Source organism: Pagrus major, chromosome 17 (genome assembly GCF_040436345.1).
Source record: "Pagrus major chromosome 17, Pma_NU_1.0".
NCBI classification, from domain to species: Eukaryota; Metazoa; Chordata; class Actinopteri; order Spariformes; family Sparidae; genus Pagrus; species Pagrus major.
In genome coordinates this window covers 23,755,545-23,782,792 of record NC_133231.1, presented here as the reverse complement: position 1 = coordinate 23,782,792, position 27,248 = coordinate 23,755,545, and the positions used below count along the sequence as shown (strand labels likewise).

Here is a 27,248-nt window from a genome sequence, read left to right as displayed (position 1 = left end):
CAATATAATACCAGTGCTTACACATGCATGAATTGCACCTTAACTGTAGCCACAGTATAACATGTGCTGAATCATTCATGAACTTAATGTGCACATACACCAAAACAATTCACGCACTTGTACGCTGACACTTTAATACCAGATGAATCTTCCTGCAAAGCATCCTTAAGATTTTGGCTCAGGTCTCTCTCTCTCTCTTAGTAAGGAGCTTGATCTTGAGCAGAGCTGGAGGTACTAATTAGTGAATCAGCAAACTTCCCCGCATGTGGGTTTTCTCCCGCATTCAGCAGTCATATTTGCATTACAAATATGCAGTACAGGAGAGCAAAAACAAACGCGAGAGGAGGAGGAGAGGGAGGAAAGGAGGTGAGGTTATACATTTAAATCAGAAAAGAGATGTGCTTGATGTCGGCTGGAGTCTTTTGTTGAAAAAACATACATTCCTAGCCTCGAGAAAAAGGTTCGGGAGCATGTCACATCCGATCATTTCAATCCGCTTTGCATAATTTCCTCATTACTTTTTCTCCCTTCTCTTTCTCATCTCATCCACTGGTTGTGATTGTATATGTATATTGAGTAACATGTGTTAATCTGTTACATCCTGCAGCCTTAGCCATCACTTTTTGCTCTCTGCCTCAAATAATATGTGGATGTCATGAGCTGGAAAACCTTAAATACTTGCACAATGACATTTTCCTGACATCTTCTTGTTTTCTTATCTCATCATCTTCCTCCCTTACCTGTTTCCCTCCCTATGTGTCAAATACCTCATCTTACGTATTTTCCAACGAAAGTACTTCTCCAGTCTCTCTTTCTTCCTCAGTATTTTTCTCCTCTAATCGACTCTCTCCTCTTCATGCTCCAGATGCGTCAGCTGCAGTGCTGGGAGGCCCCGCCTCTCCTCTGGCCGTCCAGGTATCTGATGTCAACAAGGACTACGTCTTCCTTACCTGGCAGCCACCCAGTGCTGATGGATCCACACCTGTGGATGGTTATTATGTAGAAAAGTGAGGATTTTATTTTTTTTTTGAGCTTGAAAAAGGAGTAAACAGTCTTACCACAAGGTCCATTTAGCAGTTTTCCAAGTGCTTCACTTCTTCACTTCCCTAACTATTAAGTCCGATTATTGAGCTAGTTAAGCATGAGAATATGTATCGTAAATGTCCCATTTTATACATTTATCCTTTAAGTGTTTATACAGACATTCAATAACAGAAACCAAGTTTGGATCAGCAAAGAAATTCGACATAAAAAAAGTTAATGATTAGTTCATTATCTCATAATCTGCTGATTATATACTCAATTTACTGACTAATCTTGTGGTGTACGAAATCAAAATAGTGAAAAATGCCCCAAGCTACAATTTTGTACAATAAATTGGCCAAAAACCGAAAGACATTTGCTTTGCTGTAACATAAGACAAAGAAAAGCAGCAAATATTCCAAAGTGAGAAGCTGGTCCCAGAGCTCATTTGGCATTTTTGATTGAAAAACAACTAAAAAGATTACATCGATTGACAAAATAGGAGCTGATTAATTGTCTGTGGATCTACTCATCCAGCAATCAAAATCCGTTTTGTTAAATTAATTTAGAAAGACTTGTTTTCAACCTCATTATAGTTAATTTCATCACTTAATTAATCTATGTAGTATATTTTTTTATTTTGAACATCAGATTATTAATGATCAGAAAATACAAATCTTTTAATTGCTTCGTTACTGCTTTACTAATTTGTCCACTCCTTTTTGGCAGTTGATTATCGACACAAGTGGGCTTTTCCTCTAAATAACAGTAAACTGTACATATCACTAATTTAAGTGTTCCCATGATGCTGAACCAGGGCTATTTAATTTATTTAGATTTGTGCTTCAGTAGAATCAAATATTTAGAGGTGAATGAGGTCAAACAAGAATATTAATGAAAGGTTTTTGGACTACATTTGGTTTTCCACTGCTGGGAATATTCAGCACAAAGATAAGATCTCTTACAGTAAAGTCACATTAATTTAACCTCATAAAAAAGCATTTTTTCTAGTTTTATTTAGGGCTATCTAAGCCAACAATAAGACTATACTGCTGAACCTCATCTTGCTGTGTGTGCTGCTGGTGAGGAAATTGGATAAAGACGGTGGTGGTGGCGACCAGCAGTGAGGTTCCATCCATTTGGCAGAGTTCACATGAGATGGATGGTGTACTTGGTAATTATCAGCCCTCAACACTATGTTAACATCAGAGTCAAAGACTCCCGCAGGAGAACAGGTGCCGCACTTATCACCAACACCAATCAATCAGGATTGACCTGTATCTGTGTGTGTGTGTATGTGTGCTTGTGTCTCTGTGTTTGTAGAGAGAGACAAAGCATGTTCATTTGTGCACTAGTGCGTTACACATGTTCGTGTGTGTGTATGTGTGTGTGCTTTTGTATACTGTCTTTATTCACTGTAGAAGATACAACTCCTGAATGTTATTGGCTGTCGGGTGAGGAGAGGAAAATGTAAGATACTTTCCAGTTCCCTAGCAACCTCCTTATGGTTAGAAAACTGCACTCCTTTCTGCCTTTATTTTGTTTGTAAGTGATAACAGTTTGTTATCAGTGTTGTGTTCTCTGAGCTCATCCTCTACTTTAAAAATTTTTTTTTTATTATGTTTTGAAGCACATTTTTTTTACATGATGGTCTCTGGTCACAATTATAGGTCCTGATGGGGTATTTACTGACAGGGTAATATGCTCTAAAATGGTATTATAATGTTACACCCTGAAGACTGCACATAATGTTGTTCAGATTTATGCATTTGGTTCTTTGTTTTCCCTTTATTCATATTCTTTCTTTTCTCTCCCTCTCAGATATGACATCGGTCAGGGTGAGTGGGTGCGCTGCAATGTGCATATTCAGAAAGTGTGCCACTACCCGGTGTTTGGGCTGAAGGAAGGAACTCTGTACCAGTTCAGGGTTCGTGCTGTTAACAAGGCAGGAGCAGGACGCCCCTCCAAGGCCACTGAACCCATCCTCACTGCAGACCCCCTGGAACACACAAGGACCATGGGTAACACACAGTTGACTCGTCATTAAAATGTGTAAAATGTTACCACAGCTAGAGAAACACTAATTGGTGACAAACTCAAAGAAAACCCAGCTGACCTGTTATGTACAGTTTTAACAAGCTTTGGTTGTGTTTTGTGGTTTGAATGCTAAAATAGACCAACCACAGGATTTTGTGATAGAGATGTGAGAGAGAGTGAAACCACTAATAAATCCCTATGCTGATCAGGAGCTCTCAAAAAATCTCTAAATGTATGCAGTATCATCTAACAACCATGGTTACATGTGTGCATGTCAGCATGTGAGTGCAGGGATTTTCCCTGATCAATAAGAGAGTTAAAAGCAGTTGAAAGCAGGTGTGCTGAGCTGAGCTGGTGTCCTCCTCAGCACTGTTCCTCATTATGTACTGACTGAAATTCAGACAAAACAGTCACACAGTAACTAGCCCCCCTGTAATGTTACTCCACTTTTTATCTTGTTTGTAGTAGAAGTGCATCGTGGCCTGTTGTTAATCCTCAAAATTTGATTCCCCACACATAGGTCCATGTAGCGCTGATGGTGCAGCATCACTCACAAAAACTCCCCTATAAATAAGTTTGCACTTGCTTCATTTGTAAAAAGCAACGGCGGAAGAAGTACTACAAGTAAAATATTTGATTTAACTAAAATTAGCAATACCTCCCTGTGGAAATACCACTTTACTTAAGTAAAAATACAGAAGTATAAGCCTCAAAATAAACTTAAAGTACCAAAACTTACTCATGCAGACTGGCCCATTTCAGATTAATGTACATATATTATTAGATTATAATCATTGATCCCTATCCTTCATATTTGCTTCAGACTAACAGCTCGAGGCTACGTTAGCCACTACTAGCAACAGCTGAACCTGAGATTGAACTTGTTGAACAGTTGAGTTGCATTTTGGGTAATGTAGGCACTGTTTTTGCAGAGGTAGAAGAGTGCCTTGAAATAAAAAAAAGCAATATTTCTGGTTCTGCAGCATCGATTATGATCTTTATTTTTTAACTGTCTTTCATGAGTCTAACTCGGGGAAGTACTCTTTTAACAGAAAATATGTGTGTTTGGTACAGATCCCAACAAATGTCACCCCATCATGATTTTAAGAGGTTTCTTTTTTCAGTGAAAGTGAAAATTGTGATGCAAAAATTATCATTCAAGTACCAAAAAGAAGTCATCATGCATAATAGCCCATTGAAGAATAATGTATATTATATAGTTGGATATGGAGTGGAGCACCAGGTTTTTGCCAAGGAAGAAAAATGTCTTGAAATAAAAAAGACGATATTTCTGGTTCAGCTTTTTTATTTAACAGTCCATTATCAGTCTAACTCGCCGGTGTACTCTTTAACACGACAGCTAAAAATGTATGGATGTGTCATTTATTTCCTTAATCTGGACTTAATGATCCAAGTTACTAGTAATTTGTTGGGCCACCATGAGCCACCAGGACAGCTTTAATTCTCTATGACATTGATTCTCATTGAAGTCTCTGAAACTCAACAAGACAGATGAAGAACACCTTTCTTCCAAGAGATATTTGGTGTTTTGATGATGGTGATGGAGAGTGCTGTCTAACACATCCGTAGGTGCTCAATTCGGTTGAGATCTGTAGACTGTAAAGGTCATAGCTTCCAATTCACCCCCTTTTTTCTACTCGTCAGACCATTTATTTACACGTTATTGTGGCTCTAACTGCTTTTGTCAGCAAGACCTGCACTACTCTGCCCCTAATCGGCTGCCTACGTTGGGGTAGAGTATGGCCTGGCCAAAAAATACTATAATGATTTATTTAATCACAATTAGGATCCACAATCCAAACTGCGATCTTTTGAAAAGTCATTTAGACTATAAACAGACCTGAAATAGCCTATTACTTTAACTATTTGCACCATTTAAAACACATTGTTGCATTAAAGCAACCCCTCCTGCCCTTGATGAAAAAAACATCTGCATTCATTATGTTTCTTCACCCATTAATTAATTTTTTTCCTTTAATTTGTTTATATCTGCCACTACAAAGAGCATCAGTTATGTGTTAGCAACTCATTCCTGCTTTCACCTCATCTGCCTCGGTTGCTGTTACACCTGCAAAGTTATCAGCACTACCAGGGAAAACAGATGTAGGTGTGTAGCCGTGGTACATTTTATGCAGCCTGAAGGTTCTGCAGTCAATACTGCAGCAGCTTCTCGATGGCATCCTAGACTGGGACACTTTGTTTCCTGCAAGATTTCTTGTGAGGCATTTAGTTTTTGTTGAATACTTTATATAGTTGAGGTACGAGAACAATGAGATGTAACATAGAGTAGATCACGAGTGTGTGTGTGAGTGTGTGTGTTAGATGGAGGACAGATGGGCTCTGGTCAGATGCTGTGGATCGTTAAACACAGATGAAGGACAGACAGAAGGTTGACTTGCCTCCAGCCTGTTCTCCATCCTTCCATGTCGCTCTCTCTCTCTCACCTCTTTGTGTCTCTCTGGCTCTTACCAGTGGCTGCACTTCTAACATTAACACTAATAGTGTTATCATGGGCTCTCATATAACTTCATTACCCTGATGTGACTTCCTTCTTTATTCCCTCCATGCCCCCAACCTCCCTCTCTTTCTGCTTTCTCCCCCTTCTCAGTGGTCAAAGTAGACAGAGGAAGGACAATCACCATTACTAAAGATGAACTCGAAGGTGAGAATGTCGTATTTTTAGTTCACTGAGTGTGATTTTGTCATAAAAAGACTCCATTTGAACATTTTCACGCCTGGTTTCAAACAGCATCTATGTTTTACTGGCACACAGGGCGCTGCTTCCTCGCCTGTGGTCTGCCCCGGGCTTGTGGCTTAATACATCTTCATATTATTTTGAACAACGATCCGCAGTAATTGTATGGCTGTGGCAATGAGCATTTGTTCCATTTACAGAAGTGAAAAGAATGAACAGTCCCTGGCCGTGTCCTGGTAAATGCACATAATGGCCCGAGGTGGCATGAATGCCTGTGAAGAGGGCTGATAACCTTGGCAATGTAACTCACAGACAGAGAGAGATAAAATGAGAAGAGGCATCCAGATAATAAATGTAGCAGAGGTCCTGCATTTCAACTTTGGAGGTTTAGAACAGACATGCATGAGTATTTGTTTGTGTACAGCTTTTTTCCAAGTTATCAAATGATTTACATCCAAGAAAAATCTTGTGAGATGACTCCTCCATTTAACTTGGACCGATGTTGCGATGTAAATAATTTCACACACAAATACTCACATTTGAAATGCAATGTTTGAACTGAATTACATTACAAGAAGAAGTATTCAAATATATACTTATAGAAGCAATATTTGCCTGAATTTGTAGTTGAATCTTGTAGACCACTGCTCAGGCTTGTTTAAAAGCTGATCTAGTGCCCACACATAACGCACATACAGTGTGGTATGTCAGCAAAACGACAGCGACACATTTCCTTGTTGTTGCAGCTTTGTAGTGTAGCACATTGGATTTCAAATTCAAAATGATTTGAGGTGAACATGAGAAGAATTAAAGAATCAAAGCGTTTTTTATAAACAGTGCTCTAATTATGGAAAAAAATGTGTAAATAACTTATTGAGAGAACCAAGGGGTATAGGACAAATTAAAATAAACTTAAATAATGTTATTACATTTTAGATTTGGTTGCAAATTATTTGCTGTCAATTGAAATTGACACTGTGGACACACAAAGAGGCAGGTGGGTAAAGGCAACAAAAAGAGAGCTTTGATGCTGGTAAGTAAGATTCAGTAACCCAAATCCAAAAACCAAGCAAAAAAATGCAGGCAACAAAGAGAATCCAAGAAAACTTAAGAGTTATACAAAAACAGAGAACAAACCATAAAACCAAAGGGGACAAATCAGGATCACTGGGAACACACAAGGGTCGGGGAACAGGTACAGGCAAAACAGATGAACCAACAAACATTGGGGGGGAAACACAGGCTTTAATACACAGGAATAAACAACTAATGGAACACAGGTGTACACAGAAAAACGGCAGGAAAACAGACAAAGGCAGGAAGTGGAAAGTAAAGTATGACACATTCATAAGCTACAAAATTAAACAGGAAACCGAAACATCTAAACCAAAAACCAAAACCATGACAGAAATATATGAGCCATAAACATTCAACAAAAAAATATTGTTATTCACTTCTTGCCAAGACTCACACGACATGACAGATTTCATTCTTATGTTATTGAGCTAGAGGCTCCAAATGTCCAGACTTCTCCACTCTTGCAAACTGGTGGACGCATGTGGGTGCGTTCCTGATTCATCCAGTCCACAAGTAGACTCAAGAAGGTGAAAAAACAAAAAAGAACTTGTTATGAATGTCTAAAACTTACTGAATTAAAATGTTACTAATATCCAACCACATCGTGATACGAAAATATCAAGAAGCATCAGCTATTGAGGCAATTAAAAATCATTTTATTATTGTTATTATATTAGCCTTGCAGTCCCATGCACATGAAAACTCAACATGACGACTGAAGTCCACAACTCCAGAGGGTTTGGGTTGGATTCTGCCAAAGAATACCTGAACCTCTATATGCATTAGACCTTGTTTACCTTATTATATTAGCACATAAACAGTATTGTGATGGTTGTGGTTTTACAGAGACTTGCCTTCTGGAACTGTTTGTACTATTAATTTATGCAAAGCAAGGTTAATTACCTCCTGGCCCCCAGCTTCGTACTTAATGCACAGACATGTGAGTGGTATTGATTTTGTCATCTAACTCTGGGCAAGAGTGCAAAAAGGCAAACTACCGAAAATGTCAAACTATATACCTTTATATATAGAATATAAAAAATATCATTTTAAGTAGTCAAAAGAATCATTAAGTCCACAAAATGTTCTAATACTGTTGTGTTTTTTTCAGGCTTCATTTCTTGTGCTTTTCCCTCAGCATGATCACTTGAATTAAGGTCGAGCATGTAGATATCTCCTTGATATCTTTAGTTTTGAATAATTGTCCTGCAATAAAAACCCACTTTTCACCCCACTACCACACTTTCAGCACTTTACCCTCATAGTCATGGGTTCACTTCAAGTCCACTGTGCTTGAGTACAGAGTTACAACAATGAAAAATGTTTCACAACTTACAGACTGCACTATACACCCTCGCCCACACACAGGCTTACTATATCTCTTGTCTCACTTCGCTCTCTTTGTTCTGGAGAGCCTCTCTGATCCACACTGCAGCTCTGGGACTCTTCAGGGGATACAAATGGTGAGACAAGACTTACAGAGAGACAGACAGGCAATCTAAACACTTCCATAGTCCTTGAATCACTTGGCGTATCACTGAAAGTGTGCTGACTCAGGCCATCTCACCATGTTATCTAGCATACGTATGTGTCAGGAATAGAGGTGAAATTGGGGCAGCGAGGTAAAACTCTCCCATTGTGTGTTTTACTCAAAATCACCAGATAAAGCATTAAATTTCCTGATGCAAAGATTTTAACAAAAAAGCAGCGTCTCAGCCAGCACTTTTTGGACTCCTGAATAATTCTCACTGACCCTGTTCTTACTTCTGTCTTCGTCATCCTCCTCCTCCTCTCTTTGCTCTGCAGGTCAGGTCAAAGCTCCTTTCCCTCCCACTAATGTCCACGCCTGCGAGGTGAGCGACACCTACGTGGTGCTGAGCTGGACTGAGCCTGAACCCAGAGGCAGGGAGCCGCTCACCTTCTACGTGGAGCGGGTCAGTCTTAACTCCCACACTCACACACTCTTGCAGAGACACAAATGTTCATTACAATAACTCTCGGGATCTTTGCTGAATACAGTTATCCACTTGCCCCTCACCTAAATCTAACCTCTCTCCACCTAAAAGACCGCATCCAAGTTTTCGTTAAATTGTCTACAAATCACTTTACTGCTGAACACTTTCCAACACATGCTGTAAGTTTTTAGATTGATTTCTCACCTCCAAGGCAGACTTTGGTTTTAGATCATGTCAGTGCAGCAAGAAATCAACTTGCAGAGACTTGAAACTGGCTCGAAATAGCTAATCCATCACATCCACATCCATCCATTTTTGGCTGGAAGTTATATTTTTGTTTGATGGTAAGAAAGTTTGGGAAAGCATGAAAAGTTTTAAACCCTGCTGGTGCACTGAAGGAACCTCTGACATAGGAAATGTCAGAGTTTGCTGCTAACTTTGAGCTAATCTGACATAAACAAAGATCTCTGCCAAATCTCAGACCTTGGTACATCAACAAATAGATCTTTAAACATCACCATACAAGTTTCAGACTGCCAAATTCTTCAGCATTATGTCTGTGAACTTTCATGTCAGTCATCAAAGCGATGGTATGTCTGGAGTGAGGGGAATTTAAATCACTGGTGCAGGGTGTTGATCGAAGACCTTTTTATCGTTTATCCAAAAAACTTCTTCAGTTTTTCTTCAAAACTCCAGTGCAGTGATTTTAGCTCACATCATACTAGCTGAATGATTGAGATGAGACAGTTTTAAAACGCGTCCTGCTCACGCCTGCATTACTGCAAAATTGGAAACAAAAGCAGACTATTTGATTAAATCTATAAAGCAAGTTTTAGGTCTGTGCAAGTTCGTCTTCATAATGTATTGAAATGACTAATGTCTTCCTTGAAAGTGGGAAATTAGTCAAAGAATTTATGGTAAAAATGGGCAGCGATTACAGAAAAGATACATTATTTTTAGTTTAAGCTCCTGTAACGAATATTTCTATGTTAACAATGTGTTCGATGGATATGTGTGACGTGAAAAGAGTTCGCTCATAGTGACAAACCGACTGAATCTGAAGTTCCTCTCAGCTTTTTCTATCAGCTTATTGTTTTTGATTTAGGAAACTTTGCATTAATTTAAAAAAACAGTCACAAGAAACACTAAAAGTATCAGATAATGATGGTTTGAAATCACAGTGGGGAATGTAAGACTCTTGTTTGAGGGCAGTTTGTAGTTATATCTGTCATCTTGCCAGCTTTCAAATGAATGCTATTTTTCTTCTTGAAATTGAAAAAGGTACGCTGTTTCTTTTTTTACCTTTTGCCCCTAGTTGTAAGTGATGAGCAGGTAAATGCACTCACTGTGGAGCTTTTTGGTCTTCATCAGTATTTAAGACAAGAAAACACACATCCTCACCCACATACACACACCTACAAAGAGATATTCACACGTAATCACTATACTATATGCATACACACAACTATAAATATATTCAAACACAAACCACATTTGTAATTAGTAAAACCTTTGCATCCACTGAACACAGGGATCAATGTTTTTGCAACAGTTGCAAAGACTCCAGACAGTTGTTGGGTTTGTGCAGTCCGGTGGTGGAACGTGAGCCAAATTAACATCAGGCTCCTGACCGCAGCGCTTATCAAAAAGACAGGAGAAGGAAACACACACAGACACGCACACACTTCTACCACTGTGGTGTCAGTTTAAGTGGGAATTTGTGGACTCATTAAAAGCAAACAAACCTCGATGTTGCTCTTTCATGCCATGTACTTTAGCATTAGGGGTTTGATTTGCTTGCTTGCATACTTAAAAGTTTTTTTTCAGTCTCTAACTTGTTTCAGAACTACCTGGATCCGAGATCTAAAATGACTTAAATTAATTCTAGTTTTAACTCATGTAGCAGTGTTTCATCATACATTAAAGGGAATGTCTATTAAAGAAAATCCAGTTAAATTGGTTAGTTTTTTCCCCCCAACACAAGACTCAAAGTTCAAAAGGATCCCAAAATAATAAAGGTTTCCAGCATATCAAAGTGTGAGGACTGACCTGTTCTTTACAACAGTAAATGGCCTCGACTCTGCAATATGAACCCCAACACCCAACAGCTCCAACAATCAGAAACACTGCCACAGGAAATATATTTTTATTCGACTTTTATGCGTTACCAAGGTAATAAAACTGTCAAATCTGTCAAAGGCATTTGAAATTGCCTAAAGTCTGCTGGTTCACGTCCGCTTATATAATGAGGGGAACCTTCAAATATACCTTTTGCCCTTGAGCAAACACTTTATAATCACTGATCTCTTTGACATGCCACGTTCTATTGTTGGATTTTCCTCCTCCAACAGCGAGTTAAAAGGAGATAATGACAGCAGAGGAAAAGAACAGAAAAGTAAATGCAGATTGTAAAATGGAGAAGGTTAGCATCATTAGCAGAAACTATTAATTGACAAGGATGAAGAAAAAATGTAATGGTTGTCCACAATTTACCAGCCTGTCCATCTTTCTTTCTGGCTAAATCTATGCATACCTGTCTTTTTTTTCCTCTCTTTCTTCCAAAAAGTCTCTCTGCCTACCATACAAATCTGCCAATCTTTATTCTTTTTTGCCCTTGTCTGAACATTAAGTGATTTGCTCTAAAACTAGGGAATCGTCAGTTAACTATGGACTAAGTGATCGTGTAAAATTGGAATGAATTATGGGGCTATTTAAAGAGTATTTGGCCGTCTTGGCAGTCCTTTACTCTTGTGCAGATTGAATCCTGGATCATATTTGAAGGACAATGATTAACGAACATGTCCTTGAGATAAATAGGGCTTTTGAAATTGTCTTTGTGATTTTCTAATGCTGTACTTTGATTAGTCCCTGGCAGGTAAAAGCAGCTGGGAACTGGCCAGTCTGGACATAATGGTAAACTCTCCCAGGTTCCCAGTGTTTGACCTGGTCAAGGGCAAGCAGTACTGCTTCAGAGTGCGCTCCATCAACAAGTACGGTGTCAGTGACCCCTCCGAGCCAAGCGAGCCCATCTCCTTGGGAAAGCCACAAGGTGAGAAAATGTGTTGCACTGCAGTGTACCCATTTATTACTCTGCCTGTTATAAAGGCCAATTAGATTTTGTAGTCCTGCTTCATTTATCTGCTGTACTGTACCTGCTGATGTTGGTCATATAGTTTTGTAATGTGAAAGATGACCATAACAAGTTATTTTCACCATGATTTTCTGGGGATTTGTTTACATTATGTGTGAATCTCTATCGTATTGCTGTCACACTACGCTCGGATGACAATTTGTACAGTCATAACTTAATTTTAAAAGGGACAGTTTGACCTAAAAGATGCCACTTAGCTTGCTTGCCAAAAAAAAACATTTGAACATTTGAACTCAACATCAATGTCTCTTTCCAGAAATCATAACCAGGTTGCTCAAGATGATCCACCGACCTTGTTGTGAGCAGTTTTAATGTAGAAACAAATTTCTTTCTACCAAACTAAACCCGCTGTAAATAAACCTGCACAGAAGGAAGCATGCATCACCACTGAGCTAGCTAAAGTTACAGCTCAGGCAAGGAGAGCGGCATTAATGGTTACAGTTTTTGGACCAAAATAACTTGTTTTAAAGCTCTGTGCCAATTTCCCAAAATCAAAGGAAGAGCTGATCGAATTATATCTCGTAGTTATTTTCCGTTTGGGGGTGGCTCCTGCTCAGGAGGTAGAGCAGGTTTCGATTCCCCGGCTCCTCCTGTCTGCCGCTGTTTGGAGATATGGCGATCCATTTACCATTTGATGGTTGAAGCTTAAGTTCTACCTGATGGCTTTTCATCTGATTCTCATCAGCTGTGCCAGCTCCACCTCACTCCTTCATGGCCATCATAGACACAGACACCTCGGTGCTGCTCCAATGGCAGGAGCCCAAAGACAAAGATAACATCCTGGGCTACTACCTGTACTTCAGTGAGGCAGGAAAAAATGACTGGAAAACTGTCAACAACAAGCCCATTACCAACAACAGGTAATGTGGACATGTATTAAAACATGCTGCAGTCAGTAGCTACAGTTAAAAAAAAATAACCTTGAACTTCGTCTCTCCTCCTCAGATTCACAGTCCATGGCCTCAAGACCCGAGAGGAATATGTGTTCAGGGTGAAATCTGTGAGCAGAGCAGGAAACAGCATCTATTCTCATGAGACCCAGCCCATCCTCGTCAAAGCAGCCATTAGTAAGTCCCAAAATATTGAACAAAAATATTTTTTTTAAGGATACAACTGAAGTATGCAAAGCTTTTACTGGTTGAGAAACTCATGATTCCTCCTACAGGGCTTTATTTTAAAGCATGAAGTGTTATAATGTGGTACTTAAATGTTGAATTTAGCAATGTGGGTATTGAAGTCATGAATGCAGATAGAAAAATGTACTTGACATCAGAGAAATTCTCTGTGTGGGGTCAATTTAAACCAAAACACATCTTTTCTCAGCCCGGGAGATCAAATAATTTAGATTTGGGTTGGATCTTAAATCATGTTCACAAGACCTTTCCAAAGAGACTGTTGGTAGTTTTCTTTCAAAGCCTCAGGAGCACTCTCTGAGAAGACATGTTGCATCATCCACGTTGAAAAATGCTTTCATTCAACGTTTGGAAACCTTTAAAATGTTCATGTTAACTCACGACACTGTTCAATACTGCTGGTGTCATATTGTGCTCCTTCCACATGTCAGTCTCCATGTGTTTTGTTATGTAGCCTTTGCCAGTCAATGACTAACTGTTCATAGAATGAATGCTTTCTCACACTGTTGTCGGTTTAGAGCTGTGTGGAGAAGAGCGCCTGACCCTTCTCACTTCCTGTGTTGCAGTCTCACATAATGTGCTCTCTGCCACCTGCATTCAGTACAATGATGACTCATTTTGCATGCTGCTCACTGCCGGAATATTCTCACATCTACGCTGCCACTCAGCCATTACCTGAGGATAAATGGCTCAAGTCCAATTCTTTGTGAGCAATACATTTTTATAAAAAATATTGAGTTGAATATTTTCTTTCAGTCTCATTTATGAATGCTTAATAAAAGCCCAGAGTTATGAATTTTCAACTGTAGGCAGGAGCTTCAGTCAGCCAGGGAGTTATTGTCATTTCTCGGTCTATTTAGCAAGAATGGGTGCCTGCTGAGATTCTCTCCTCCATCACCTCTACTCTGTCATTCCTTCTGCTTGTTCCAGACGTTCCTTCTGCTCCCTCCGCCATCGCTTTGCTGCTGTGCACTGGATCGGAGATGGTGTTGGGCTGGAGGGCCCCCGCCCGTAACGGGGGAGACCCTGTGCGTGGCTACTACCTGGACCAGAGGGAAAAGGGCATGGAAACGTGGAGAGAGGTCAACGTCAAGCCTGCCAAAGACAGACAGTTTAAGGTCAGCTCCAGTATGGTGCATTTATGTAGTAGTTCGCTAGCGGCATGGCTGTAAGGATAGAAATGTCAGTCAGTCAGTGATTCTACCACTTTGGTCCAGACTGAAATATCTCAACAATTGTCGGATTCATTGCCATTAAATTTTCAACAAACCTTCATGGTGCCTGAAGGATGAATCATAATGAATTTGGTGATCTGCTGACTTCTCCTCAAGCACCAACATCAGGTCAAAAGTTCAATTTAAAGCAGCTACACAGAACATTTTTGTCATTTCCGGCGGCCCCTGTGGACAAAAGCGGAATGAGCACCACTGTCATAAAGATTTGTATGACAGAAGATGATATTTTTCCTTTTTGAACACAGCTGTTTACAGGATACATAGCAATGAGGTAATGTAACTATTTAAGACTATGTTAGATTAATACCTGTAATATTATTGAAGTAAAACAAAGTAAACTTTATTTCAGAGCCAGCTGTTCCACCATTCATCCTCAGTACTCCGCTTAAAAAATGTTTTATTTTATGACTTATCCAACCTGCGTAAGTTGTAATCCAACCCGGTGACAGCCATTAAAAGTAACTATAATAATTGTACTGTTTCATAACCAGTTAAAAGTTCCTTTTAATACATTAAATTTAACCAAATACGTGGAAAACTATGATATTCACATCATCCTTAGCTGTACTTTTGTGCTAACAAGCAAATGTAAGCGTATTAGCATGCTAAACTAAGATTGTGAACTTTATTAGTATTATACCTGCTAAACATCAGTTTGTTGTCAGTATGTTAGCATTGTCACTGTTAAAATGTTAGCCGGCAGAACTTAGCACGTTTTGTAAAATCATAGCTTTGCGACTTGGGGAAACTAAAAATATGCACGAGATTGTTGAAGTTATCCTTTTAAACACGATTAGCATTGTGAATTTTAACCCAAACCATTTTTTCCTAAACATAACCAGGTATTTTTGTTGCCTAAACGTGTTGTAGTTCTCTAAACCTAACCAAACAATGAAACCTGAATAGAAACAGAAAAATAATAAGTGAAACTAGAGGGCAGTTTGCAATTCATGGCCTCCTGAGTGAGAGTCCTATACTTGACCCAATCAGCCACAACAGCTTACTCCACATGTGGTTTTTGCTGTCATTCGTAAGTTGAACCGATGGTCCAGCAGCAACATTAATTGTGATATAGCAACACGAGTCGCAAAGCAACTGCGAGATTGGTCAGTTGCAACAATGGTACTGCAAGAACATAAATTATGATGTTCTTGGAGCAACACCCACTCAGCGATATCAGATACATCGCCAAAGTACAGCCTTACACTTCAGTATGTTAGACTTTTTTCTCATTATATTCATGAAGCAGTCCAGAAAGATTTTTGACATAATGCAGACATGAACTTGCAGTATCCATAATGACAACAGTGTCTTTCCTGTTCACCGGCACAGAGTGAGAAATAAAGAAGTTATTTTTCAACTTGTGATGACAGCACGGTGAGAGGACTCAATAAAAAATTCACACAGTAAATACAACAAAGATAAATGTAGTCAGTACTACCACAAAGGGATTACTTTTAATATAATTATACAAATATAAATGACCTCTCTATTTAGCAGTAGCCTCAAAATAATGGCAATATTGGCTAAAGCTCCCTCATCCATATTGGCTGTGTCACTAGGCAACAAGCAGTGTCCATGGAGACCTGGAGGAAAGTTCAATCTTAAACCTGTCTCAGTGAGATTACAGGTGCTCCGTAATTAGACATTGTGCAAACGGGGTACGTATGAATGGTTGTTTTTAGCTCCCGGGAAAAAAACAAAGACAAAGCTAATTAGGAAAGAAACGACTGTGCCACTATATCAAGATTAGCCCCACATGTTGTGAAGTGAAGAGTCTGGAGGACTGGAGACATCTTCCCCAGAAGGAACAGTCTGATGAGAACATGCAGCTCCCCCTTTAGGGGTAAAGGAGCAATTTCAGCAACCCCACATCCCCAAAACGTGCATTCTTCACTCCCCATATGAGCTGTTACATGCTGTTATTTTAATCAGGTTGCTGGCTTCCTGGATGCAAATTAGAGTAATTGAAATATTGATTGTGCTGAGATTTTGTGCTCAAGGCCTCTTTTTATGTTCCAGAGTGGAGCTGTGCAGAAACTGTGATTGAATTCACCATAAAAGCTTCCAAAACTTTACTTGTTTGGAGCACACATCACTGCTTCATAAGAACAGAAAAAGATGTGAACCTGTTGTTTATTTTCTCTCCTTGGATTGAAATTCCACCACAAATCGTCAGTGCAGAAATCATTTACTGAAGTAGGAGTACCTACAGAAATCTTCCATTTAAAATCCACTCAAAGAAGTGGAAGTAGTCATTTGGCAGAAAAAAATCCTTTTGGAGTGATGTATTATTATATAAAAAGATAGTGACTAATAGAAACTGACTCATTGGTGTAAATGCCAGTCCATTTTGTAAAAAGATTGCCATTCCACTCTGACCCTGACAAAACCACATCCAGGTGTTTGTACAGGGCTATTCCTGTATTTGTGTGTAGGTTTTGTCAAAGATTGATCAAAAAGATCTCTAAAATGTAAGTACAGCTCTTGAGTAAAAGTACTTAGTTACCTTTCATCACTGCTAAAAGTAAATATAAAAGAGATACTGCTTGATGGTGACTATGCTTGTCATGATGAAGCACAGGTCATAATTTCAGTCTCCAAAAGGCCACACCTGCCGAAGTTTCACACTCAGAACAGAGTTTGATTGCTCAGTGGAGAATGGACATGAGTCAGATTAATCAAATGCAGCCTGTTCGCCATCTAGTGGATGAAAGCTGTAATTTCTTTCACTTACAACCTTTGCATTTCTCAGGCTGGACTGTATATCGATCTGATAAGAAGGTTGTCGTTCTCCTTAAATGTGGTTAGAGAGGGATCTATAGATAATGAAGGGGGTGGTAGGTGGTGGGAAATTGTTTTTTAGATAGCAATTGTTATTACTGTGAAATGAGTTCCCTCTGGTTGTGTCAATTAGTTGCCAGGAGGGAGCTGAGTGCAGCAGCAGAAGTTCACAACTGTTCACGGAGGCGATAAGGGCCTTAAAGTCTAAGTGGCTGTGAATGGGAAGATCAATGCACTAGATCGATAAGGCTGAATCCCCTCTCGTCCCAAAGCCAAAGCGTCTCGGTGGCTCAGCAAAAAATGTTGTGGCTGCAGCAGCAGAGCGAATACCTTGTAAAATGCCTGCTTTAGTCTGGAGGAGTGAACAACCAAGGACCTTTAGCTCCTGTATGATGTGCCAACTGAGCCGTGTTTTTCTTAAAACAGCCCAAATGCCAGTGTGCAGGAGTGAAGTTTATACTGCATCAAACAATGCTACAAAAAGCCCCAAAAATACAAAGTTGAGTAGGAGTAGTAGTAGTCAGACCTTTAACAAAAATCATAGACAAATGCTGTATTACACTGGAGTAATCTGAAGGACTTGACATTTAAATTAGATGTATTAAGAAACTTCAACACTTCAGCTTGACTGGTGGATTTTACCATAATTTCATTTAAGTTAATCAGCTTTTTTATGTCTGGTATATTTCCACAGGTTTGCAACCTGACTACTGGACATTTCTACCAATTCCGTGTGTTTGCTGCCAATGTGGCGGGCGTCGGGAAGCCATCTGAGGCCAGTGAAGCTTTCCTGTGTGAGAAGTGGACAATGCCAGAGCCAGGTAGAGAAAGAATGTCACCTTCAGATCATTTCATTCAGAAAGTGTTTCTTGTTTGCCTGATACTGCTTCAGAAACTACTGAGCATTGCAGAGCAGCACAACTCGACTTGAAGTGAAACAATTCCTGCAGACTCTCTGGTATGATTAGTTAAATAACCCCTCTAGACATGTTTCTAAATGCATAAAATGAATAATAATTCCAAAAAAATGTCTAATTTCTTGGTTACAAAGTGACCTGTACTCCTTCTGCCTCATTAAAAAGTCCATAAATTATGAACATGCAAATATCTTTACTTTAAAAAGTTTAACTCTTGGACACAATGTTTTTTTAATCCAGTGAAAACTCAATTTTCAGTCTTTGAGCTCTGAATGTTTCAGGTTTCCACGTCGCATCACATCACTCTTTCATACACGTGTCAAACTTAAGGTGAAGATAAGCACAGAGAAGCAGATGAGTGTGAAAACAGTCTTCTAGTGTCAAACTCCTAAGAAAAACATATTTTTCAGTTGAAGGGAAAGTATTTTCCTATCATTTCCCCCGCCATTTCCACACTGACCTATATTTTCCTCTAAACTAACACGACATCGAAAAAAGTTTGTTGACCCTGTTTTGAAATGGAAGAGAACACCAACCAACACCAGTGAGGGTGTATTACCATACACTAATCTTTATTTTGGTTTAAAATGATGCGGTTAGAAGTAAATACGTTCATCTAACAACAAATAAGATCAGGTCAAAATGAAGCACCAGAATAAAAACGTCAAATACCGAGATTTTGGGTTGGTAAAGTGTCCCAAGCACAGCAACAAATTGAGAAATAAGAAAATCCAGGCAGAAAGAGAAGATAACACACCCTATAATCCCATCCGAGTCTCCCTCTCTGTCGGTTTCCATCTTGTTACATCTTTTTTGTTGTTTTATCTTGCTTTGTCTGCCGTGCGTGATATGCACTGAAATCAGTCTTGTGATGTGGGGAAGGCGATGTGCAATGATGCAAAATAAAAATAATCGATAATTCTCCTCAAATGCATTAAACCGAAAACAGCGAGCCTGTTTTGAAAATGTAAGGAGTAGAAAATACAGATATTTGTGTTAAAATGTAGGGAGTAAAAGTAAAAAGTTGTCAGAAATATAAATTCTCAAGTGAAGTACAGATACCTGAAAATCCTACTTGCTTACTCTGCCTGTATGTAGCCCAAGAAGCAAAACCCAGGGCAAAAAAGTCTGCAAAGCACTTGGCGAACCTCTCACTGCTGCTCATTAAGCTCATTTCTTTGGGCGCATGGTAATAACTAAAATAAATTGAAATTTTTATCAATTCCTCTCTTCACTCATTTGGTCCAGACAGTAAGAGAATGATGTTTAGAGAGATATTAGCAAGAACATTAACCTGAAATAAAAGTGAGGAGGCGTAAATAGGGTTGGAAGATTGAGATTCCCTGTGGAAAATATGCTCTCGCAGTATTATTACAAAGACACAGACACTAAGTGTATACAAGCACGCAGACACACACAGACTCACCCACAAAGTCATTCCAGTGTGCGGTGGCTCAGTCAAACAGCCCGGCAGTTCTGGCCCCGCTCATATCAGCTTCTTGTGACATTAATATTGAGAATGGAGAGAGGCTTTCTCACAAATGCCACTTTTAAAGCTCAGCTCATTAATCATTGCAAATGGGCTTTCCTCTATGCTGTTAATAATTTAAAAGTGACCGAAAATCATTAAGCAAATGAACTTCTACGTGCTGGCATGAAGTCAGTCGGGGTGGATTAAAGAAAGTCATTTCGACTTTACTCCTGTTTCTCACTTGTTTTGTTATGACATTTTGTTGGAAAGATATCCTGTTTGGTTGGTTTTAATGTGATCACTGAGGGAATACACCAAGAGCTGTATATTTTCCTTGTTTTTTATTTTCCTTTTAGTTTATTTAACAGTTTATATAGTTTATATTTTTGTTCCTGTGCACGTATAGCTCCTCTGCACAACAACACTGACCCTGACATCCATATAGCTTGTTCCTCTGACCTTTGCTCCTCCCTCTCAGGTTGTCCCTTTGACCTGGTGCTCCGGGAGGTGAGAAACAGCTCCCTGGTGCTGCTGTGGGCGGCTCCGTTGTACGAAGGAAGGAGCCCCGTCACTGGCTATCTGCTGGAAATTAGCCAAGGTGACGAATCAGACAGCTGGACTGCTTTGAATGAAATGCCAATCAATGACACACATTACAAGGTGAGCGAAGCTGTAAAAACATTTACAAGCTTCAGTTCGAGATAACAGAAAGATAAAGACATAAAGTACACTCGTTTATTACGTTTTTTTTCATGATCCATTATTAGAATTTTTCCATTACCCAGTTTTACAGGGCAAACAATTCCTGTTATATAAAGTATGAGTGCATTTAATAGCTCTAAGTGCCGGTAAATCATTATTCTAGCAGTAACTTGAAGTGCTCCAGTATTTCATGCCTGTGTTTCTTTGGGTCCAAATGTTTAAATAATCGTTCTAAATTATGACAGTGATCCGTAAATATTTGATGTGTTTTTTTATCACATCCAGGTGTCAGGTCTCCTGGCAGGTCAGACCTACCGTCTCCGTGTGTCGGCTGTCAATGAGGCCGGAGTGGGATGTGCTTCCCTGCCCACCGAGCCAGTCACTGCTCAGACCCAACCAGGTCAGCCGTCATGTCTCCAGAGATACGAATACTGTAATAAAAAAAATCCCCTTCGAGGCTTGTTGGAGGTGCTAGAGAGGTGTTGCAGCTAAGATACAATATATAATGATAGGAAAATGATTCAGACACTGCAACCTGTGTGATGGTTATTTAGTGAGATAAATTTTCAACCGGCACACTTTTTAGCCAGCTTATACATGCAAATATAACATGATAAACCTCTAAAGGAAGAGTTTTGAGAAGATGTAGATGGGACAGATATTTTTAGCAGCCCATTCAAAACATTGTTTTTGGCTTTTGGTAAATGTAGTAACAAATAGCAGTTAGTATATGGTGACTCATGTAGATCACAAAACAATGCATTAGTAAATGAGAAAATACATTAATATATACAGTTTATGCACAATGTGTAGGGGCTAAATATAATTAGCAGCATTTGCTAACACTGTAGGATTTCCTCCCACAGTCTCAGAAATTAGCTGATGGTGTCGCAGCACATTGCAGACTATTCTGAAAATATGAGCTGTAACAACGGACTCTTTCATCCCCAGGCACCAAAAACATTGAGATTGGGGTGGACGATGACGGTTTCATATTTCTGGGTTACAAGGCTGCTGAGATGAACGACGAGAGCAAGTTCCTCTGGAGCAAAAACTACTCAGAGCCAATCGACAGCGGCAGAGCTCAGGCAGAAACTGAGAAGAATCAGTACGGTTGTTCACTTGCAAAATGGACTGTATGTCTTTACTTGTTCGAATTGCAGGAAATCTGTGGCAGTCTGCATGAAAATGTGAGAAAATTGCATCTCAGTCAAGGTCTCTGTGCTCGTCACACTTCAAGCGCCATCTCTTGTTAGTGCAGCAGTGACCCAAAAAATGCTGTTTACCCTGCAACTTTATAGTGATATGATGTAAACACAGTGATTACATTAACTTTAGATGTGGTCTGGGTTTATTGAATTTGCTTTGTAAAGCAACATTTTTTGAGTATTTCTCCAGCCTCTTCGAATTATTCCTCCTCGTAGCTTGAGGCAGGACATGCATAGTTCCACTCAGTGACAGCATGTAAGAAAAGGATTTAATTTAAAGTCCAGCTGGCTGAAAGTCATTGAGACAACACTCTTGGGCCAGAAAGCCAGGTGAAGTCTGATGGCTGACAGCACAAAACAGCGCCTCCCCTGTGCTGCAGGGTAGACAGATAAACAAGAGGCTGAAGATGCTATCTCAATGTATGTATCTGTTTTTCAATTTGTCCATCAGGTCGCTCCTCACCTTCACAGACCCCTCTGAGGAGGATCTGGGTCTCTACACGGTGGAGATGAGCGACAACCCAAACCTGTCGTCCAGCTACGACTTCACTGCCGAAGGTAAACTGAAACGGAGCACAAGGTCAGGAAACAGTCTTGTCTGAGTGTCTTGTGTCTGAGTGTCTGAGTCTTGTCAATGACAAGAGTAGAGTTCAGCTCGGCTCAGTCTCTTGTTTTTTGAAAAAGCCGACGGCAGCAGGAACAGTAGGACTTTTTTTAATTTTAAGGGTTATCAAGCTTTTCTCTCAAGCAAATAATTACACCCCACAAAACCAATTCCAGAAGGTCACAGGTATAACAAGGCATATGTTCTCAATCAGCTTTCAGCTCTAAAAAGGAGCCAATGTTCTCTTTACTCGTACTTTAACAATATGTAGGTATTACAAAATGTGAGTCCTGATCAAACTTTAATTAACCTTCAGCTACTGTTTTACTTCTTTTCAGACCTTGAACGCCTCAAAGAGCTCAGCTGGCAAGTCAGAAATCCACGTACGTACCAAAGACATTGTAGTGTGTCATGGTGAAAGGTGCTCACCAGCTGGTATCAGAGTAATTCTCCTCAGTAAACGTAAAAGTATTGTTGGTATTGGTGCACTGATGTATTGACTTGCAAATACAGTACATTCAGACATATGGTATAAAGACAAAACAAGGTACAGATCAGTAGTTTACAGTCGATTAAAATCTGTACATACCTTCTTTTTTTTAATTATTTGAAGGTCCCATGTTGGAAAAAGTGAGATTTCAGTGTCTTTTTTGATTATACCGTGGATTTAAACGAGCCACGAGGACTTCTGTAAGGTTGTGATGTTACAATCATACAGTCACCACCCCTAGCAGGACTATGGTTGCAAAAACACCGGCAGAGCTGTTGCATATACACAGTGTGTAGTCCTTGCTCAGGCCTGTTAGAGCTGACCAATTGGAGAAGACTAGGCTTTTCAGGAGGGGTGCCTTAAAGAGACAGGCACTAAAAATAATATGTTTTTTTGACATTAAAGCATGTAAACATTTTCTAGTTGACACCCAAAATAAAAGTATGACTCTGAAAATGAGCCTAATATGGGACATTTTAGCATTCTGTATTGATTAAATGATCATTTGATAAAATTTAGCATATCCTGAACTGCTCTGTGTTGGTTTCTTGGCAGTGATAGCTCTGAAGACAGGCTGGCAGGTTGAGGTTTCTGAGAAAGGTGATGTACGTCTCTGGCTTCAGACAGAGAGTCTGAGTAACAATGCTGAGCTCCGTCTCATCTTCAATGACCGAGAAATCTCCAGCACTCCGGTAAGAATGGCAGCGCAGGTTAGAGAATTTATTTCCCATTGTTGCTAAAAAAAAACTTCATGCTGGAAGTTATTTTGGATGAAAGGATCCACCAAACGGCATGTGTTATGTTTCTGAATTCTGGAAAAGCATTTCTGTTTAACAGAGGTTACTCGCTGTTACTCTCGTTCTCTGAACACCTGCCAAAGCCCCTTAACCTTGTCATCCTGCTGTTCCTTGAATTGCTGACTTCATGGCTGCCAGATCAGCGATGATAAAATTCTGTAAAATACTTTTTCTTTATCCCTGTAATCATCTTGTGAGCACATCAGTAATTTTACCAAGTTAGATTTAGAGTTAGATTTTCTGTATGACCGCTAAGAATGATGCCATGCAACTCTACAAATCTCATATAACATCCGTGTGTGGCTGCATGCTTCTGTGTTTATGACAAGCCACTATGAATCAAAAACAGCTGTTAGTGTTTTAATAAACATCCTGGAATGCAGGAAATTGAGGCTGTCAGCAAAGATGAAGAGCAGGTGTGCAAGACAGCACAGAGGTCTGTGAACTGAGCTCATTTCACAAAGTGTGGGAGACAGGAGGATCAACTGAGCTGAAGGTGGAGGAGGAGCCCACATCTGGCCCATGTGTCAGCTTCGGTTAGATCCCAAAGTAAGGCAAAGGTGGGATGAACAGTCGATTTGGAAAAGCTTTCTTCAAGCAAACAGTATTCAGGGTAGTCAAACAGCAGTCTGTCTTTACTTAATATTGAGCTTCTTGTACATGGCATGATATGTGCCACACAGGAAAAACATAAAGAAAACAATTTGTTTCTTGGTTGTAATAAATAAAAGTAAAAAATCTGCAGATGGAACAAGTGAAAAATGTCTGAAAACAAGGGTCTAAAGCTAATTGAAATGCTACTTTCTAGGCAATGCAAGTTTATTCATATAGGTGGCCTTTTATATCTACATAACCTCCTACATAAACTCCCATGTTTCTACAGTAGCCCAGAATGGACAAACCAAACACTGGCTCTGAAGAGGGCGTTATTTCACGTTTTAGCGGCCATCACGTTCTCCTACACGCTTAGAAGGTGAGGCGAGGGGTATTCAGTTGGTTGCAATATGCAACCGCATCACTAGATTCCACTACATCCTACACACTGGACCTTTACTCATATTAAGGATAAATACCCTCTTAGTGTATTTCCTATGAGCCCTCATGCTGAAATTGCACATACTTGCATTCAGTGTGTGGTTCACATATCTCCAAAATGACCTCCAGGTTCATTTACTTTCATAATACAGCTCAGTGAAAGCCATAACTATTTACAACACAAACAAAAAGCAATTTCATAAACACTCTGACCGTATTATTGACAATGTAATGTAATGCTACAACAAGAACAAACAGAACATGGCGACGCAGTGATTTCACCGCCTGATTTAAAGACCTAAAATAAAGCAACAGTATTATCATCAAGGAACATAAAGTGAATGTGAACAGTCGTCCTCAGCGCTGGTATATGTTATGACACCAGGCTAAAAATAATCAGCCCTGCCGTCAAGGTCGTTGAACCATGCACTGATGTGTCCACAGAGGGAAAAACAAACACAAGGCAGTATATTTATTGTGGTTTCACAACTCTGTCAGATACGTTTTGCGTGCCTGCTCGTGTTTGTGTGAGGCGGGCGACTGCTTTATATTCAGCAGCCACCATTCATCGCAGCTCGTATTTCATTTTCATTTATTCCATTATTTCCCAGTATCAGAGCTCCATCGGAACAGTACTGATTACCCGTTATTTCTAAATGATCACAGCTGAGGTTTGCGAATTCAAAAGCCATTTGGCTGATTAGGGCCCTTAGGCTTGCCATACATCACAAATCACATCCAGCACTGAGGCCGATCAACATGCAAGGCGTGCACTTATCTTGATGAACATAAAAGCCATGAAAATGAGCTCAAAAGCTGCTTCCTGCGTGTCTCTGTTTGTGTCTCCATGTTTGTGTGCACACGTAGAAAAAGGAGTATTTCATCTTCAGCACGTATTTGTCATTTCACACTGATTCACACTATACTCTCTCTGTATGACGAACCGTCTGCACAGAGGATTACAAATGGTATGTCTATGTCTGCCCGCCATCTGGGATCATCTGTCTGCATACGAGCTAATATGTGCTGTACGTGTGGCAATGCTTGTTTGTTCTGCTGCAGCGCCGTAAGATCAACTTCGACAAGGCCAAAGGTCTGGTGGAGATACTGTTTGATCAGCTCTCGCAGGAGGACGAGGGCTCGTACACGGCTCAGCTGCGGGACGGCCGCGCCAAGAACCAGTTCACTTTGGTCTTTGTGGATCAAAGTAAGTCACTCACTCACACGCCGCTGAGGTGTCATGTTGGTTTTTGTCACAGGACAGAATGAAAGACGAGCACAAAGGTAGAGGAACAACAGAACAGAACAGGTGTCATGACATCTCGCTAGCTCAATTTACACTAACACAGAGTTTATACGTTATCTTTGCTTCTTTAATGTGACGTTTTTCCTTTAAAACAAGAAGTCTCGTTGAGACTAAGATCTGTAGATACCATCGAAGACACTGAGGTCATGTTCTCTATATTCATTTTATGGGAATTTTAGTAACTTTAGCAACCATCCTACAAATATGAACTAACTCCAGTATATTTAAGAGTCAATATATTTAAATAAATAACTAGTTCAGCGTTTCCCCAGCACATTTGTATTCCTTGCAGAGTGGAGAAGCATTTGAACACTTAGCAATTCATATTGGTAAAGAAAGTTTGCTGAAAGAAAAAAATAATCATTGAATGGCCCTCAGTTATTTTTTCTTTTATTCAGGAAAATGCCATGAAGTCAGTTTTTAGCATTGTGTACTTTGAATATTAAATAAATGAATGAAAAAAACAGTTTGTTTGTAAAAATACAATTTGCCTCTCAGACACTCTGTCACTCTCTGCATTTTCACCCCTGGTTTTCACTGAGTGACATCACTTGGGGCAGTTTATTAGATCACATGCAGCTTCCTCTGGAGCCACAAAAAGCATTATACTACTTTTTCACATATGCAGTAGTACTCCTCAAGACCTGTAAACACTATTTAACGTGGTCGGTCTCTAATTTTCGTGAGTATAGGGACATAAAATCCAGGCGACAGTTGTTTTCTAGACTGATCTGCTCCTGCTCTCGTATTTCTGTGTATTTTTTGAGTGAAGCAGTAAAAAGATTAGCATAACTCGGCACACCAATTTCGGACAGAATCGAACCAGCGCTGTTGCAATTTCATGGTGTGCATCTTAATCACTCGAAAACCGACTCCTCCAAGGGCAAGATTCTTCTTCAATATAAATCAGAGGGAAATCAGTTATGGAGAAAAATGTAGTTTTTTGATAAGAGTGATAGAGTTGCAAGAGTTTAAAAATGTGCTGCATGAGGTCACATTAAGGATAGTGTGTCTCTGTAAATAACAGTTTTTCATGGTGCAATTACTCCTGAACGGCAAATATCTTATCTTCTTAATTGCCTCATTCGTCCTCAACAATTAGAGGATCTAATTTGTGTGACAGTGACTTCAGGAAAGAAAAGTTTTTTATATTTCATTGGAGATGAAAAATGATCCGATACTTATCTGTTCTTGTCTCGTCTTGCTTCGTGAGACTGATTAATAACCTGTGCTGTTATGGTCCTTTCTTTAATGATATTTTTGTTTGGATTTGCTGTCCGTTTTTAGCGAGTTGAGATGTTTTTCTGCTGTGATGTTGTTTGTGTCTCTGTCAGAGTTCCGTCAGACGCTCGCCCTGGCCGATGCCAAACGACACGATCATAAGAGAAAGTCTGGTGAGAAGTCTTCAAACATCACCAACATACTGTATCATAAACACAATGAGAGCCTGATCCTGCTGGGCTCAAATCAAAGTCTCATTGTAGTTTATATTCTGTGAGTGTTTAACCAACAGCTGAAACAATACCTGTGCTGTTCCAGTGTATTATATAGTGAGCGAGCGATGCCGCATTGTTCAGAGAGATACAAACACGACTCGCTTTCATCTC

At 39.7% G+C, this 27,248-nt stretch overlaps 1 protein-coding gene across 1 annotated transcript in view; it reads left to right on the top strand.

Moving 5' to 3' along the window:
* myom3 (myomesin 3) overlaps positions 1–27,248 on the top strand; it is a 58,946-nt gene that overhangs the window by 24,787 nt on the left and 6,911 nt on the right. The window contains exons 10-26 of the mRNA XM_073485499.1: positions 866–1,007; positions 2,845–3,044; positions 5,690–5,743; positions 8,660–8,787; positions 11,674–11,857; positions 12,645–12,819; positions 12,905–13,026; positions 14,023–14,210; positions 17,806–17,932; positions 19,978–20,159; positions 20,487–20,601; positions 21,153–21,309; positions 21,861–21,967; positions 22,352–22,396; positions 23,059–23,195; positions 25,398–25,542; positions 26,976–27,035. Of these exons, the coding sequence (XP_073341600.1) occupies positions 866–1,007; positions 2,845–3,044; positions 5,690–5,743; positions 8,660–8,787; positions 11,674–11,857; positions 12,645–12,819; positions 12,905–13,026; positions 14,023–14,210; positions 17,806–17,932; positions 19,978–20,159; positions 20,487–20,601; positions 21,153–21,309; positions 21,861–21,967; positions 22,352–22,396; positions 23,059–23,195; positions 25,398–25,542; positions 26,976–27,035 (2,268 nt within the window). The remainder of the gene's footprint in view (positions 1–865; positions 1,008–2,844; positions 3,045–5,689; positions 5,744–8,659; positions 8,788–11,673; positions 11,858–12,644; positions 12,820–12,904; positions 13,027–14,022; positions 14,211–17,805; positions 17,933–19,977; positions 20,160–20,486; positions 20,602–21,152; positions 21,310–21,860; positions 21,968–22,351; positions 22,397–23,058; positions 23,196–25,397; positions 25,543–26,975; positions 27,036–27,248) is intronic.